Source organism: Pleuronectes platessa, chromosome 5, assembly GCF_947347685.1.
Source record: "Pleuronectes platessa chromosome 5, fPlePla1.1, whole genome shotgun sequence".
NCBI lineage: Eukaryota > Metazoa > Chordata > Actinopteri > Pleuronectiformes > Pleuronectidae > Pleuronectes > Pleuronectes platessa.
In genome coordinates this window covers 8,807,789-8,823,662 of record NC_070630.1, presented here as the reverse complement: position 1 = coordinate 8,823,662, position 15,874 = coordinate 8,807,789, and the positions used below count along the sequence as shown (strand labels likewise).

The 15,874-nt window shown below is 40.9% G+C and overlaps 1 protein-coding gene across 1 annotated transcript in view; it reads left to right on the top strand.

Moving 5' to 3' along the window:
* The window catches only part of igsf9ba (immunoglobulin superfamily, member 9Ba), a 59,476-nt gene that overhangs the window by 23,345 nt on the left and 20,257 nt on the right, over positions 1 to 15,874 (top strand). Inside the window, exons 4-6 of the mRNA XM_053422853.1 lie at positions 7,001 to 7,152; positions 11,084 to 11,201; positions 14,297 to 14,438. Coding sequence (XP_053278828.1) covers positions 7,001 to 7,152; positions 11,084 to 11,201; positions 14,297 to 14,438 — 412 coding nt within the window. The remainder of the gene's footprint in view (positions 1 to 7,000; positions 7,153 to 11,083; positions 11,202 to 14,296; positions 14,439 to 15,874) is intronic.

Sequence of the window (15,874 nt, the reverse complement as noted above, 5' to 3'; positions counted from 1 at the left end):
GTAGTGCTTTCACTGACATTTTGTGGAGGGCTGGGTCAAGACCCAAGTAAGAAACCATAGCATTTTTTTTGTGCGGATCTGGATCAGGGTGTGGATCCAGGATTTGTTATTTTCACTTTCTTTAAAAGTGCGAAAGAGTGTTTTCAAACATTTCGTTGATTTCTCAGAGAATAATTTATGGATCTTGATGAAAAACATGAGACGTCTTTAATATCTATGAGTATCTGATATATAAATTGGTGCAGATCCAAATGAAAGTCTGCATCTAGCGGATGTACATGTGGATTCATCAGGGAACTGATGGCGGAGGAACACACTCCACTAAGAGCCATTCTGGTTTTATTTCTGCAACAGAAGTTCAGATTAAACACTTATGTTCTAACTGGGATGTTTTCCAAGTCTGTTTCTCATCCTAACTTTGGTTCTTACTTAAAGTGTGACTGTGCTTTTAGGAGCTGTGATTAACTACAACTGGGTATAAATATATATGTCAAAACCTATAACACTTTGGTAAGTGTCAGCTGATGCTCAAACAGATAATGATTAATAATCGATGTAAGCAATAATGTAAATATACTGCATGGCTTCATACTGTAGATATAACTGTTGACCGATTCTATATTTCCAGTTGAACTCCCTTGTAATGTGTCATAATGCTTAAACATGCTGAAAAGGAAGACTTCATATTTACATTTTAATAATTAGTGCAACATTTCCGTAAAGTTTAGTATTAAACATCTAGAGCGGGAAGATTCAGTTGATTCATTGATGCTGTTTCAAATTAGAGCCGCAGCTTCTTTTTCAATGAGTCCTCGGGTAAAACAGGATTCTGGAGTCTGGTTAGAGGGAAATTGATTGTGGCCGGTTTCCCTCGGCCGTTTGGCAGGGATCGTCTGTGATCGTCTGAGAGCGATCACACTGATGACCAGGCGGAAAAAGAACAGGAAAAAAAAACTGCACCTTTGCATTTCCCAGGAATGCCCCAGTGGCTCCTGTGCAAAGTGTGACAGAGACAATGGTACCATTGTGTCGTAAATGTTTCCGCCCCGTGTCTGTTTCATGTAACGAATGCTTTTCAGACACATATTGTATTAAGCTGAATGCTTCTCTCCTTGCAGGGTTCCACGATGCAGTAAAGTAAATGCAGCAGATCCATGTCCAGTAGTAGTATGTGTAGTTTCGTGAAGCCATTTTATTCCATTTCTTAATTGTGTTGTCTGTAACATTTAACATGAGTGTTGGAATATTTATTTTTAAAAGAGAAGCTTCACAGGTCTCTAACTTCAGAAAGCTGTAATCCTCTGTGTTGTCAGTGAGAGAGAGAGAGAGAGAGAGAGAGAGAGAGAGAGAGAGAGAGACTTCAGTGAGCAACGTGGTGTCAAGCTCATTCACATGTATATTTTTGGTCTGTGAACTTATGAGCGCTGTGCCAAAACTCATGCATATTCGATTTGATGCATATGTTTGACAATGGATGCGATTCCCGTATTTGAATAATGATTACAATGCGCTGTATGCAAAATACTGCGTAAGGAACCATTTATAAAGTCCATTGCAGCGCATAATCACTCTGGAATAAAATATGCTGATCTGTATAAATGGTTATTATCAATGCAGAAAAACATTGTGTTTTCCTTTGTGTGCAATTGTGTGTCGGGCTGTGTTAGTCGGTCACACTGCAAATTACTTGTGCGCATTTGTTCTGCGTGTGGCGCATTACATCGACGTTGACATGTGAGCATCTGATTGTTGGTGTGTGTGTCTGTGTGTGTGTCTGTGTGTGTGTGTTCCTAAATAAGATCTCTGTCTGCTGGTTGAAGTTGTAGTTGGGGAGTGAATAGGTCGTACTCTGCGGCCGAGTGTCACCTGCACACTCTGGTGATTGGAGTTTGTGAGCATCTGTGTGTGTCTCTGCGTCTGTGTGTGTATGTGTGGGTGTGTATGAATGTCTTGTTGTGTAGGCATACTGCATCTCTGTAGCCCGCCTCATCAGTATTCTCTCTTAACTCCAACTTGCTCGCTCCCTCCCTCCTCTGCTGCTCTCACTCCTGTCAGGCCTTTCATCAGACACCGAGCTCTTCGGGCTGGAGCAGAACTAATAATATCCCTGAGTGTCATGTATGTATTTGGCATTTTTAATGATGACCTCATGTATTTAAGGCGTGCAGCGGAAGAGCCGCAGCACCGGCAGTGTGCGGCTCGTACTTTAACAAAGATGTCGTTTTTTTCCTCGGGTGCGTGATTTGAATAAAAGACAGACGTTTGTGGAAATATCAATAGCAGCAGTTGTTTCAGCGTCTAGACGCGGAGCAGGGGAATTCATATATGAGACTTTATGCTACTGTCGTCCTCTAAATGGCTGCCTGTGAGAGAAGCAGGTGCCATTTTCGTCTGGCCTGCTCTCAGACACCGAGGGCACCCATTTCCTTTGGCCGTTGGTATTTGCACACACTCCTCCTTTGAGTTCCTGTTCGCTGGCCTTCACTTCCTGCCAAGTGGACAGGGAATTCATGCCCACTCAGTGGCAGGTGTCAGATGGCAAGGCCTTGTGCCCGAAAAAGACACTGAGGCTACTCTCTCTCTATCTCTCTCCCCCCTCCCCCCCTCCCTCCCTCAATCTCCTCCTCCTCTCCTCCTCTCCTCCTCTCCTCTCGTCTGCCCTGTCCTTCCTTCTCCTCTTTACTCTTCAAGCATCAGCAGCCTTTTCAGAGATCAAAAACTATAAACATCACACGGCCGCGTTAACCATCTACGCCGAGACATCAAAGATTAGAGCCTGCCTCTGTGTCACTGGGTTACTGATGGTCTGGCATTTAGGTCCCATTTGGTTGACCCAGTTGGGGCTCAAATGTCAGCTCGTCTGTCCGGCAGCTCCCTGTATTCCTCACTAATGGGCCCGATGTGGCCACAAGTGGAGCCCTCAGGACCACAGGGGACCCTATGGTGCAGATTTAAATAAGGCTCACATAGAATGAAATCTTATCCCATTAGAGCAAATGTGTGGCCTACTTAGGCCAATCGGCCACGTTTTTATAGTAACTCGACAGCCTTAATATATAGTTTCAAGACTGTTTTAACATAACAAGTGTAAAGTGTGCTTGTTATTTGTTCTGTATTTAAACCTGACACTGATGTCACAGTGCACAGATGCATCCTGAGGTATAATTCCATAGGTCCGGCTTTGGAAACGTGAAAATCTATAATTTTGTTTACTTTATTTATAACAATTTAGAGATTTTAACTTTTCAATAGTAGTGGGTGCGAGGATTTTTCGTATTATAATCTTTTTTTTACAAACCATTCAACCAATTAATCTAAAAATATCATCAGAAGATAAACCCATCATGAAAATAATTATTATCTTTGCGATCTCATGTTAATAGATAGAGAACAACAGTGGTATGTGTAATTGCGTGAGTAATAATAATTACATGTTATAGAACAATAGTCACAGGGGACTTTTTATCTCTGTTGAGTACTTTGAGCTTTTGATATGTGTGGTACATTTTTGCTGATTGTAATTACTTTGACCTGAGTAAGATTGTCAATGCAATTTAATTTGATTTGAAAGAAATATTTTCACAGTCTTGTAGCGCTGCTGAATACTGAAGACAGACCTTCACCTTCACTAAGTGACGATGACCTAAAGAACTCATAGTCGTTAAAGTGGATCAGTGAAGTTAATCTGCAATTTGTGATAAGTCAGCATCCAACACGTCTTCATATCTGTCGACCAAGTCACGACAAGACTCTGTATTCACCTGGCGTGACCAAAAGACAACAATATGATGTAGCCAAATCCTGCCATTAAAGAAAGGGGGGATGGGAGTGCGTTTGCGAGTACTGTGGGTATTCTGACATTAGAAGAGGAAGGAAGGTCTCCTGTGTGCCTCCTTCATCTTCTGTAAGAAGTTACACTGAAATGTTTGAGGCTGATGATGAGAAATCCATGAAAATGTGTCTTATATGTAGCCGCCCTCTCTCCGGAGCATAGACAAGACAACAGCGACCGAGTGAGGAGATAAAAAGATGCAGGAGCGCTCGAGATGTTGAGTAAATAACAGTGATGTAAACCTGCAGTGCTGTGTGGTCCAGGGAGAGGAGCGGGGGGGGAGCGCAGAATGTTCAAGCATCTCTTAATGCATATAATTGATGAAGAGTTGCAGAAAGTAGGGCGACAATTTGATGCTCAGTGTACTTTCTTTTTTTGTGGAGCAACTCCCAGGTTTCTCAGCCACAGAGATACTTGTTCTGTGATGAGCTGCACCCGATGAAGTGAGACAACTCCCAGGTCGACCAATGTACCTGCAGCCGTCAACACTGTGTGTGTGCTATCTACTTCCTGTCAGCTGATGCTTGTTCCTTGCAGTAAAATCTAAATTAGCATTAGAAGTAACAACGGCACTTAAAATATGCAGATCGTTTAGTAAAAGCAGTGGTGGAAAAGTACTCGACAGTACTTAGGTTTAACATGAGTATTTCTATTTTCTGCTGTTAAATTATCATTTTACTCCGCCCTATATTAATTTGAAAATGTATAGGGACATTTAAATTTAAGATTAATAATAAAAATAAATCATAAATCATTATGTTTAGTCAGATAAAGACTTTAAAATCACAGGCTACCCAGCATTAAATAAAGTAACTAAACTGAGCCCAGCTTCAACATTTAAGTTCTAATGCAACATTTGAAAATGATAATTCCTTTGCATTGTTTAAATTATCTTAAATCCCTTTCTATATTTTTGCATAATGGGCACATTTATTGTGATACTTTTTCTCCATACCGATAACACCACTGTTGTGTTAGTGTGTAAACAGCATTTAACTTAATTTAGCTGAATTTATCTTTGTAATTTATTGATAGGATGTTTAGGTCAGTGGTCAATGAGTTGATTAATGGGGGAGAAAAGTAAAAAAAAGACGAAATTATGCCACTTTTTCTTAGTTATATGTTTTACAAATCTTTGCTTTATTTACATATGACAAACATATATTAAAAAATGTCTGTGAAGATTCTGAGTCATCCAGGTCATGTTTGTTTAAGAAAGGTTGAATCAAGGGCGACTTGGTCACAGACACTTGAAGACGATTCACCTCTCGTCCAAGAGGCTTCTTCAGTCGCCTGAAGAGGCTGCTTCAGATGAGAAGAGAGGTGAAAGATTTTCAATCACCTACAGCCACGTCCAGTCGCCCTTGAATCGTCCTGTCTCGGGTTTATTTTAGAAATATTGGATAATTTTACCTTTTTGGGCCTCAAACAGTTATTTATATGAAACTTTTTTGGAAGTGTAGATGGGAAATACTCACAGACCTCTGAAATATGAGTCACAACTAGACACTGATAATTTATAATGTCAGTAACATTTGGTTAATTCTGAAAAAAACTTAACTCAACACACAAATTGAAGTGTAGTGGTCTAGTAAGAATAACAGTATTATATTCTGAATTGTTTTGTTAAAGGAGCAAGTAGCAGAAAAGGGAATTACTAAAAATAATAAGTATAAATACCATAAAACTGTACTTAAGTGAAGTACTTGAGTACATATATTTAGTTACAATGGAAAGATATGAGTTAGATGCAGGTAGCACAAACATAAAGTGAGACGTCTCCACTAAGTTGCCTCCTAATAACTCAAATGAAGCATTGTGATCTGTTGACTGTGACCACTGACCCATCAAATATGTCGTTGAGAGGTACATAAACCAGTCATGCATTTTATTAGGCTCTCCATTAACGTAATGTATCATATAATGTAATGAGTGGGGGGTGCAGTGAGGACAGGCAGATGTCTAAATGTGCTAATTGGGCGATTTGATGCCTCCGTACCAGGTGTTAGTGTGCAGCCAGCGCGCTCCCAGCGGCGAGCAGTGACCCACTTGTACAGCGGCACCTTCTTTTCTCTTTAACTAAACACGGTGCCACTATTTATAATCAAACTATAATGTTGAGACAGCAGCCGGCTGAGGAACCTGCAGCTTGTTTGCCTGATGGAGGAGATGAAGAGCCCCCCCCGAGGCCGTCGGCAGAGCTCAGAAACATCAGGTGGAGACGCAGTGATGCCGCTAAGTGGCCTTGTTAGGGTTTGGAGAGTAAATGGCAGATCGTCACCACCCACTGTCCAGCCGGGACACAAAACTGTGGGAGCAACTCATCTGATCTACTTTTTTTGCAAGCACCGTTGTTTCTGTCCAGTTAAGCTGAGCCTACACCGAGCGGGGGTTGAACGGGTTTCTGAGCAAACACCTCAATGTGGACTGAAATTTAGAACTCTGGTGTCACGACTGGGTTTTGGATGATGGGATGAATTTCTGAAATGTTGGTCGGCCACCTTGAGAAGGTTATAATGTTCAGTTTACATAATGATCATATAGAAGGATGTATCTTGTAAAGTATCTTAACGAAGGTCTGAATTTGTTGATATAAATGGTTGGGACAAAATATTGAACACACCCCTCATAACACGGATTGACAGCACCACAGACTACACACCTCCAAATGAGCCGGACAGTTGAATCAACACTTTTCCAAAATATTTTTTATAAACATTATTTCTGCAAGACTTTTGTTTTTCGACTGCCCTATGAGTTGCAGTTTATTAGTTGTACATTGGCCTCTATTTTGTTTTGATCTTAGTAATACGTCAAATTTTATATCACGTCTACAGTTATTGTTACACGCTCAGAATGGTTACATGCAGATTATAATATTGCAGGTATGATATTTACCATGATTACCACATGATTTCAGAGTTGTAGATTGCTGTTGTGGTTGCCAATAATGAAAACTTGAGGATGCTGGGAAAGTATTGGGAAAATTAAAGTTTTCTGTCTGGTCCAAAATGGTGAACATTGAATATACGGCTCAAAATCCAAAAGAGTTTGAAATCTGAAACTCTTTAACACATTTTAATGCAATTGTAGGATGATTGTTTCTGTTTAATATTCATAAACTGTATCAAGGTATTGACAACTTATCCTTTTCCCCTTTCTCCACAGCCCCGCCTTCATTCACAGCGACGCCGCCCCAGTATGTGGAGGCGAAGGAAGGGGGAAGCACTCTGCTCAGCTGCTCGGCCCAGGGAAACCCAAAACCAATCATCAGCTGGCTTAGGGAGGGGGAGGAGCTCGCAACCGACGCAAAATATTCAGTAAGACCAAAACAATGGCCATAATTCCGATTTATGATTGTGTGCAAAAATAGACACAGGGCTGGTGCACAGATGGTGTCGTCCAGTGAGTCCATCTGTGCTCAGAGTATGTAATGGACTGTATCTCACTCAGGCAAATGTCCAGTTATCATGTTGGTAATATCGGAAATATCAATAGATGCTATAGTCTTGGAAACGTTTGTCATAGAAAATGATAAGTTGTAGAATACGTTCGGAATATAGGAATATATTAGGATTAATGGGAATATTTGAGAAATAAATGTTTTTTAACCGGCAAGAAGTTCAAAGTTGCAGACTTGGGGATTACACTGTCACTCAGCTTCCTCCTGTTTCTCTGTGATCTGTTCCCTTACATGTAAAAAAACCCAGGTTGAATCATTTTAACACTTTTAAGAAGAACTACTGGAAGCACACCTCATGTCTCCTTGTCGTCTAGCGATGTCTGATTTTTATTCCTGTGCATAAACTCCCATACGCAGGCAGCCTGATGTCATGAGAAGATATTTCTGCTGCAGCCTCTGTTTGAAAACAGGGAGACGTCTCAGCTTCATAAACCATCAACAATAAACATCTGTTTTTTTACGGTGTGAGTCGAACACACTCCTCACGTCGTTCCAGCACCGATGACTAAGACTCCCCGATCACTTCGATAGTGCGAATGTCCCCTTTTCTTCGAGTTTGCTCAATATACTATCGCAAGCACTCTCTCCTACTAGACGTGGAGCTGACGCCTGAATGCAACACCCTCCCACCTGGGAGTCGAGCTGTCAGTCAATCACGGAAGAGAAAGAAATCAGACTCACGTACGTAGGTGAGGGAGGGAGCTCGAGGTGAAATCACAGCAGCTCATTACGAAAAGAACCAGAATCTCTTCTTTAATCATAGCAGGTTGTGGATTCTAGTATAAGAGCATTAAAGAGCGTCTCTCATGCAGCTTGTAATTGCTTTTGACAGGTGGGACTTTTTAAAAGGTGCACGCCTCCTTCCTTTCCCACATGCCTCCACGTTGGACTATGTCACTGATATGGCAGACTGCTGCAGGCGCTATCCTCTCTCAGCAGCTGCCCGTGTGATACAGTGAACAGGAAGTGACAGGATCATGCGCGAGTGTCTGTTCGCGGCATCTTCCCCCGTTTTTTCCTTTTAATTTCCCCTTTTCCCTCCTCTGGTATCTCTGCCTCCGTCTTCCCCTCAGTAAATGATTAGACAACATTCTGATGCATTATTAATCCCCCCCGCATCAATATTGCATTAGCGCTAATATAAGTGTTACATTAAAGATGAAAATCGGTGCGAGCCAAACGCCACGCTTCCCTAGCTTCGTCGTGAGGTTCTGAAAAAATATTTAGAAAAGCAGCTCCGTTTTTTTTTTTACTTCTGTTTACCAGACATCAAACCTGGGAAAGCTCCTTCATGTGGAGAGACGAGGGGTGAGAGTGTGCGTGAGTTTGTTTGCTCACCAGCATGCTCAGATCCATGGAGACGTCGGGGAGAAAAGGGGGAATGTGACAGACAGGGTTAGAGAGGAGGAGGAGGAGGAGGAGGAGGAGGAGTGATCATCCTCCTCCCCTCTTCACGTCGTTATGCAGAGCAGCAGCTACAAAACAGCGATATTAAATAAAACGGTTGTGCTGGAGAGGAACAAATAGGAGGAGGGGAGATTATGAGGGTTCTTCTCCAAAGTGCAAATCAAAGACACACACACACACATACACACACACAAAAAGAGCAAGCAGGAAAACGACAGAAAGCTCCTGCTGTTTCAGAAGCGCCTGTCGGTCTCTGTGGATGTGTCACAGAGATTCAGATTCTGCTTTCATCTCATATCCCACCTCCTCTACACGGCTCCTGTCCCTTTTTCCTCATCTCCTGCAGATTTCCTCCTTTTCTTTAATCTTCTCTCCTTCACCTTGGATCAGGTTCAACCGTAGCCCGGCTTGTGTTGATGACCGTTGTGTGTTGTGGCATCCTGCAAAATGTACATCTACGATCAGAGCTGCGTGTGTGTGTCTGATTTGTATGGATCGGGTGCAACATAATAACGAAGCATCACTATCCATGTTAATGCAAAGTAACTATTATATGCAAAGTGGCCTTAGTTCAGAATGTTTGGACTTGAGAGAAAACATTGCAGACCAGGAAATATCAGAACTTAAAACAATTTCGGGTGAATAAAAAACACATTGGTTCTCTCCCATTAACACATTATATCACAAGTACCTTGCTCATGAGCTTGTGACCCAGTAGCTGACTGGTTTGGGTGTGCACCACCTAGGCCTGTACGCCTTGAGAAGCAGGTCCCAGGTTTGATTTCCCCATATCCTCTCTTTCACCTGAAATCCCACCATGCCTTGCTAAGTAATCTGCTCATGTCCCATAGAAACTGAACGAGGGTGAACTTTGCTGTGTAGCCTGCTTGTTCTCTCTGAGACCTCCGGAGATCAAATTCACGCAAATAACAGAATTTCTGTTTAAAGAGTCAAGAGCAATCAATGAGAAAATGCCAAACAATGACGTTTATTTTGACATATATCATGATTATACGTGATTTATCACATCGACTTGCCTCAAATGACTGATCAGTAAAAGTAACAGGTACACGAAGGAGACCGCCCAGGAACAGAAAAAATGCCAAATCAGCTCAAGTGTGATTAAAATAATGATCATGTTAATCAATTTCTTATTGATTTAACCTCGTCCGACTTTTGAATCAATGCAAGCGGCTGTCCAAGCCTCCGTCTGACACTTCAGGACACGTCAGTGTTTGGTTTACACTGCCAGCTCTCAGCATCCCACGCGTCCTGTGTACCGCGGCAGTGATACACAAAGTGTTATCTTGTGATAGACAATGTGAGTGACGATGATAAAGTTTGCCAAAAGCTGTAAAACACTTGAGGGGCAGATGAATAGGAGTAATTCTGCAGGCGAAGCAGATTCTCCCTCGGCTGCATGAATGGACAGACTACAGCTGTGGGGGACTTGAATGGACAGAGCCTCTAGCAAACCTGTTGCATAATTTATGAGGGTGTTTCTATTAGCTTTGGTTAATGTGTTTCTTCACCACTGATTGGTTCTCATCAGAGTCCGGACGCAGGCGCACAGCAACCTGGAGTTTGACGTTTCCACGGTGACCACATGCAGGAGTCAGACCTGGAGTTGATTTTTTTAAATGTGACACATTCAGGATTTTTATGTGTCTGATAGGTTTTTTTTGCAAGATTGGACTCTCAATTCAAAACTTCCTTCAATCTATATTTTAATTTTAATATTTTTTATTTCTATTCTGCTTCTATTGTCAACTACAATAACTATTTACTTTGCTAGTATACAACACGACACACAAAAATCAGCTTGTGAAATATCCTGTGTTTCTAACAACCAAACAATGGATATATTCAAAGCTAAAAGAGTAAGTCGATTAATCAATTTGTTTATCAACAAAAATTTATTTGCAACTATTTTGATGAAGGATTAACTTATAGTTGTTTCCTCAGTGTTATGTTTTTCTTATTTGGACGAAACAAACAATAAAGAAGCATTTTCACAGTTTTTTTTTTTAAAACAATAATGAATCGATAAGTTACAGAAATGTAATTTACCTGAACCAACGAGTGAATCGTGTTTACACTTTTACCAATATACTTTTACCTTTACTATGTCTAACTTTGTGCTAATGCTACAATGTTAGCATAACAGCTGTTAATTTAGTAGTTTGGCGAGCTGGATACTCCTAGCAAAAATAAATCTGTTAACTTTAGATTTTCTGTCAATCAAGGATTAGTCAACACTTTGTCTAATCTGAAAACTTCCCTGCACCCCTGTCATTTACCACCTGGCACACGCGATGCAGCACATGTGTTTATCACGTTATCTTCGTGTTTATCAGTGTCTCCTGCACATGTGACCACAGGTGCACGATGGCAGTCTGAACATCCTCGGCATCACCAGAGATGACAGAGGGGCGTACACGTGCCGGGCCTACAGTGACCAGGGAGAAGTGCTCCACACCACCCGTCTGCTGGTTCAAGGTACTGATCCATCCCATGAGCGCTGTGCTACACAAGGCCTCCTCAAAGCAACTAGCTAATAAACACTGTTCATACATGGATGACCATATCTAGAAATATGTAGAAGCGTGTTTCCCACAGACTACCTGAAGCCTTGTGTTGCATCTGCACCACTTAAGTTCCATTATTTATACTTTAAGGCATTTACGGAGGTAGCATCCGAAAGCAGGGCCATGTATGTCAGTGGTGTAGCCTACTGATGCATGTAACACACCTTGTGGGTCTGTATCAGTCAGTCAATAGCTCAGTCTGGGGGCCTCGGCTCTTGTGCACAGCCATGTGTGTACAACAGGATCTGTCTGCGAGCACGTCACTGTCTCTCTCCGGTCCATTAACTAGGCTCTCTGCTAGACACAGATTAGATAGATGGTTGTGATACCAGCCCTCAGCTCTCTCCGTCTCCTGATGGAGCAGGACAGCACAGAGTATTTAACAAGCAGCGCAGCGTCTGGCTTCGACGGCAGAGGTGTTGTATTTTAATCCTTGACTTCTGTAGGTGGAAACAGAGCAAAGGAATTCTCTTTGTTCCTACTGGAGTGAACGTGTATGTGCACACACGCTGCAGATATGCATTTAAACACCATGGAGAAAGTAAAGAGTATAACCAGTGGTGCATGTGATGAAAGTGCAGATGATAGTTCCTCCGTCATATGAAAACCGGATTATACTCCTTGTCTGTTCTGCTCTTACAAATAGGAAAACCTCACATTAACAATTTAAGAAAGTATTTTTACAATTATAAGTTATAATATCTCGATTATAACCCGACAAATGTATCTGTTGGTCAATAGAGCTTCTCAGGCCTTTATGTTTGCAGATGTTACAATATATATGTTTTTTATTTTCCATCATAGCAGTTTATTATATTCGATTGTGTTTTCTTTTTTAAATAGTTACATTACATTACATTATATTTCATTTAGCTGACGCTTTTACACAAAGTGACTTACAATAAGTGCATTCAACCATGAGGGTACCCACCCAGAACAACAAGAATCAAGAAAGTACAACTTCTTCAAAAAAAGCTAAACTACAAAGTGCTTGTTCTAAGATGTTTATGATTCAAACTAAAAATATCAATCATCAGTTACATTTCTTTGTCACATGAAGGACAATGTCAGAATCATTTGCAAATTTTATAGCTGTATCTTTTTAATTTTTGGTTCGGCCAATATACCGAAACAAAACTAGTTGATTTTATGAGAGTATAGCTACAGCAGTAGGAATTCAAAGGTTGCATAGGATTTGTGAGACGACATTACATGTTTGTGTACTGTTAAATACTCTATGCAAGACAGAGATCTTTTCTCTCACATTTTTTACTTTAGTCACACAATATAACTTTTTCTCATTACAGTTTATTCTATATATTCTTGAATGATTATGAGTTTTATTGTAATATTTCATGCTCATTCTCAAAAGATCGGAAAACAACCACGACTATGTTCCTAAAACAACAGTATATTGTCACAAACTGGCTTTTTAATGAAGTATAATGTGTTTATATGCACTGGAAAACAGAGTGCAGATAAACATTGCATTCGACACTAATGTTGATGTTTGAATATTAGCCTCTGCATTTACCTCATTAACCTCTGTCATATTAAATCAGCGTAATATCAGCATTAAACATGCTTCACCACTGAGTGCACACAGTTTTACCTTTGACCTCATAAATCTCCTGATTATTTACACTTGAGTAACACAATAGAAATGCAGAGTGTTGCAGTGAAACTAAAACATTTTTCCCGATGTTGCCTTTCGCTGGATATTGGCATGAAAAGTGCTGTGAGGAAAAGAAGAAGAAGAAGAAGGAAGATGTGATTAGGACTCGCACCCAGAGCAATAACACGCAGATTTCTTTGCAGTCAGGATTCTCACTGCAGTGATCTGTTTTTAATTGTTATGTGAGACACCCGCCCGGTGCAGTCAGCAGTCCCATCTCGTGTTCTGTGTAAAGCCGCGCACGCTGAGAGGAAAATAACCAGGAGGCTTGTATCTGGGCCCACTCATAAAAGACAGCTTACCTTTCATGGCTTCTGCTGTTTTATTGAGAGTTAAGAGCAAACCTGGAGCCCCTCGGGGGATGAGCAGGTTACAATGTGAAGCACGCATAAGCTTCAGCACTGACTACTGTTAAGGTTATGATAGCCGCCTGCTCGCTGTATTTTACATCACGCTGCTGTGATAGATTGTAAATAAAACATAGCACGTGCACACGTTCTCGCTCAGAATAAAAGTTTACATTCCCCAAGTGGAAGCAGTGAAGTCCTCAAGGTTTAATAGGATTTAATAGTACTTCTCATCCCTTTAACTGGATCCTGTGCTTTGTCACAAGATCAGGTGAGATTACTGGTACTCAAAGTAATTGAGCCATTATCGGTACTTAGTTAATGGTAAGGCATGTTTAATTGTATCCTGTCTTTGGATGTGTTTTATATATGACAAATATATATAAAGATATATATTATAACAGTTCAAATCTATAAAATCCTGAAAAGATGATGCATCGCCAAAAAAATCTAACGCAAAAAAACCTCCTCCATATTATAATTTTTGTAGTTGTTGTTATGTGATCAATAGTTAATTGTTTTTCATTCTTTAATATTTATATGTATTTATCTTTTAAAAGTATTATTCTTATGTGATATCTAAATGTTATATGTAACTTAATGTTTTGAGTTTGAGACATTGCTCTTGACCATAAAAAACATATTTTACTTTACTTCAAGCAAAAAAGGTAATATTAATACAAATTTAAAGAGTTAAGTTTATTAGAAGATTAAAAAGATTATTCAGCATTCAAAGACTGTATCTAAATGGATTTCAAACATGGTTTAAAGCACACTATATATGTAGTTAAGTGTTTATTAATATAAACTATATTAAGTAGTGTTTATATAGTGTTTATACATCTTAATTATGCGTGATTAAATTGTAGCTACTGCCCAGACAAGTAAAGAAATGCTTTTGTGATTATTACAGAGTAAAAACAGTAGACTGAGCTGTTTCATATAGACCCTAACCCTAAAATCCTTGTGTCTTGTTTCTCCCAGGGCCTCCATACATCGTGTCACCACCAGAGAACGTCACCGTCAACATATCCCAGAATGCACTCTTCACCTGCCAGGCGGAGGCGTATCCAGGCAACCTGACCTACACCTGGTTTTGGGAGGAGGATAACGTCTACTTCAAGAAGTAAAGTTATGATCAAGTTCACTCCTGTGCAGTAGCTGCAGCGTCTGTGTAGGGAAACATGTTAGTTAAGCCGGTGAGTGAGGTTAGGACTTAACGTCCGCTTGCTTTATGAGTCGGTTATTGAAGTAACCTCTGCACAGGCTGCACTAGACTTTTATCCCAAAGCTTTTGTTATACGAGTTACATTTGGTTGCTGCGCCCTTTGCTGTGCTGTATTTTGAGGTTCTGTCTTGGTGTGTGTCTGTGTGTGTCTGTGTGTGTGTGTGTGTGCGCGTGCTTGTGCCCTGTCCTGCTGCGGCTCCAGGGGGCAGTAAGCGCGGGCCTGGCGGGGGTTAGTCTGGAGTGTGCCAGGCGAGTTAGTTCGCTCTGATGGCGATACCACATGACTCGGGCCTTGTGTCATGATTTGCCTCTCATGCAGTGATGATCTGAAGCGTAGCCAGGATCTCTGCGGCGTCTCCCCAGAGCAGGGCCCTGGAGCCGGAGAGGCTTTCATACAGCGAGCAAGTGACAGACTGAACAAGTGGGAGGGAGGAACAAGTGAATGGGATTTTGACTGGCAGTGAAAACAAGTGTCTGTGGGCCTCACACAGAGGAAGCGTTCAGTCTAATAGTTGAACAGCTTTCACTGTGTCAGACTTGAGGAATTATCAGAGAGAATAACCCCAACGTTTTATTGGTAACACTTTCTAATAAGGCATTTTCATATATTGCGATTATACAGGACTGTGTAACACAGGAGAAGAGCCTGAATTCATCAGACAGAATTCAATTCATCAGTTATTCCAATAGAGTAAAGGGACCTGACTGTGTAGTTTTAACCTGAGGTGGGAGTTGATGAGAGAAATGTGATTAAAACCAGTCATGTATCCAAGTTCAAGTTGCAAGTTTATTTATGTCGTCCCAGCCATGAGAAATTACATTTCATTACATTTAGCTGATGCTTTTATCCAAAGCAACTCACGTGCATATACTATACAAACAGTTATAAAAACAGGTAGAATTATCATAAAGTTCAATCAAGTTCTTTAGTTGAAATAATAAAAACATAATAACAGGTATGGTAAATGCAGTGGTTCAAAAGTAAAGGTAGCCTTTTTTTAACTGTGCCCGTAAATCTGACTTTGAGACACATCCACTGAGGCCCGATTTAAGGCTGTGGGGCCCAAACACATACCCTAACCCGATTCTCACAGTGACACCACTGATACTGCCAGACTATGACATGAAATGACATAGAGATTTGTGCGATCATGAATAAAAGTAAAACACAGCCCTGTGCACACTCGCCGCTTGCGTACCTCTGCTCTCATGTGTTTTATTCAATTTCTGTCGTAGCTCTATAATTCACCACAAATTCATCGCACAATCTGATGTGCAGCAAGGGGACATCGCACAGTCTCCCACACATCTAATAAATAAACTTGCACAGTCAA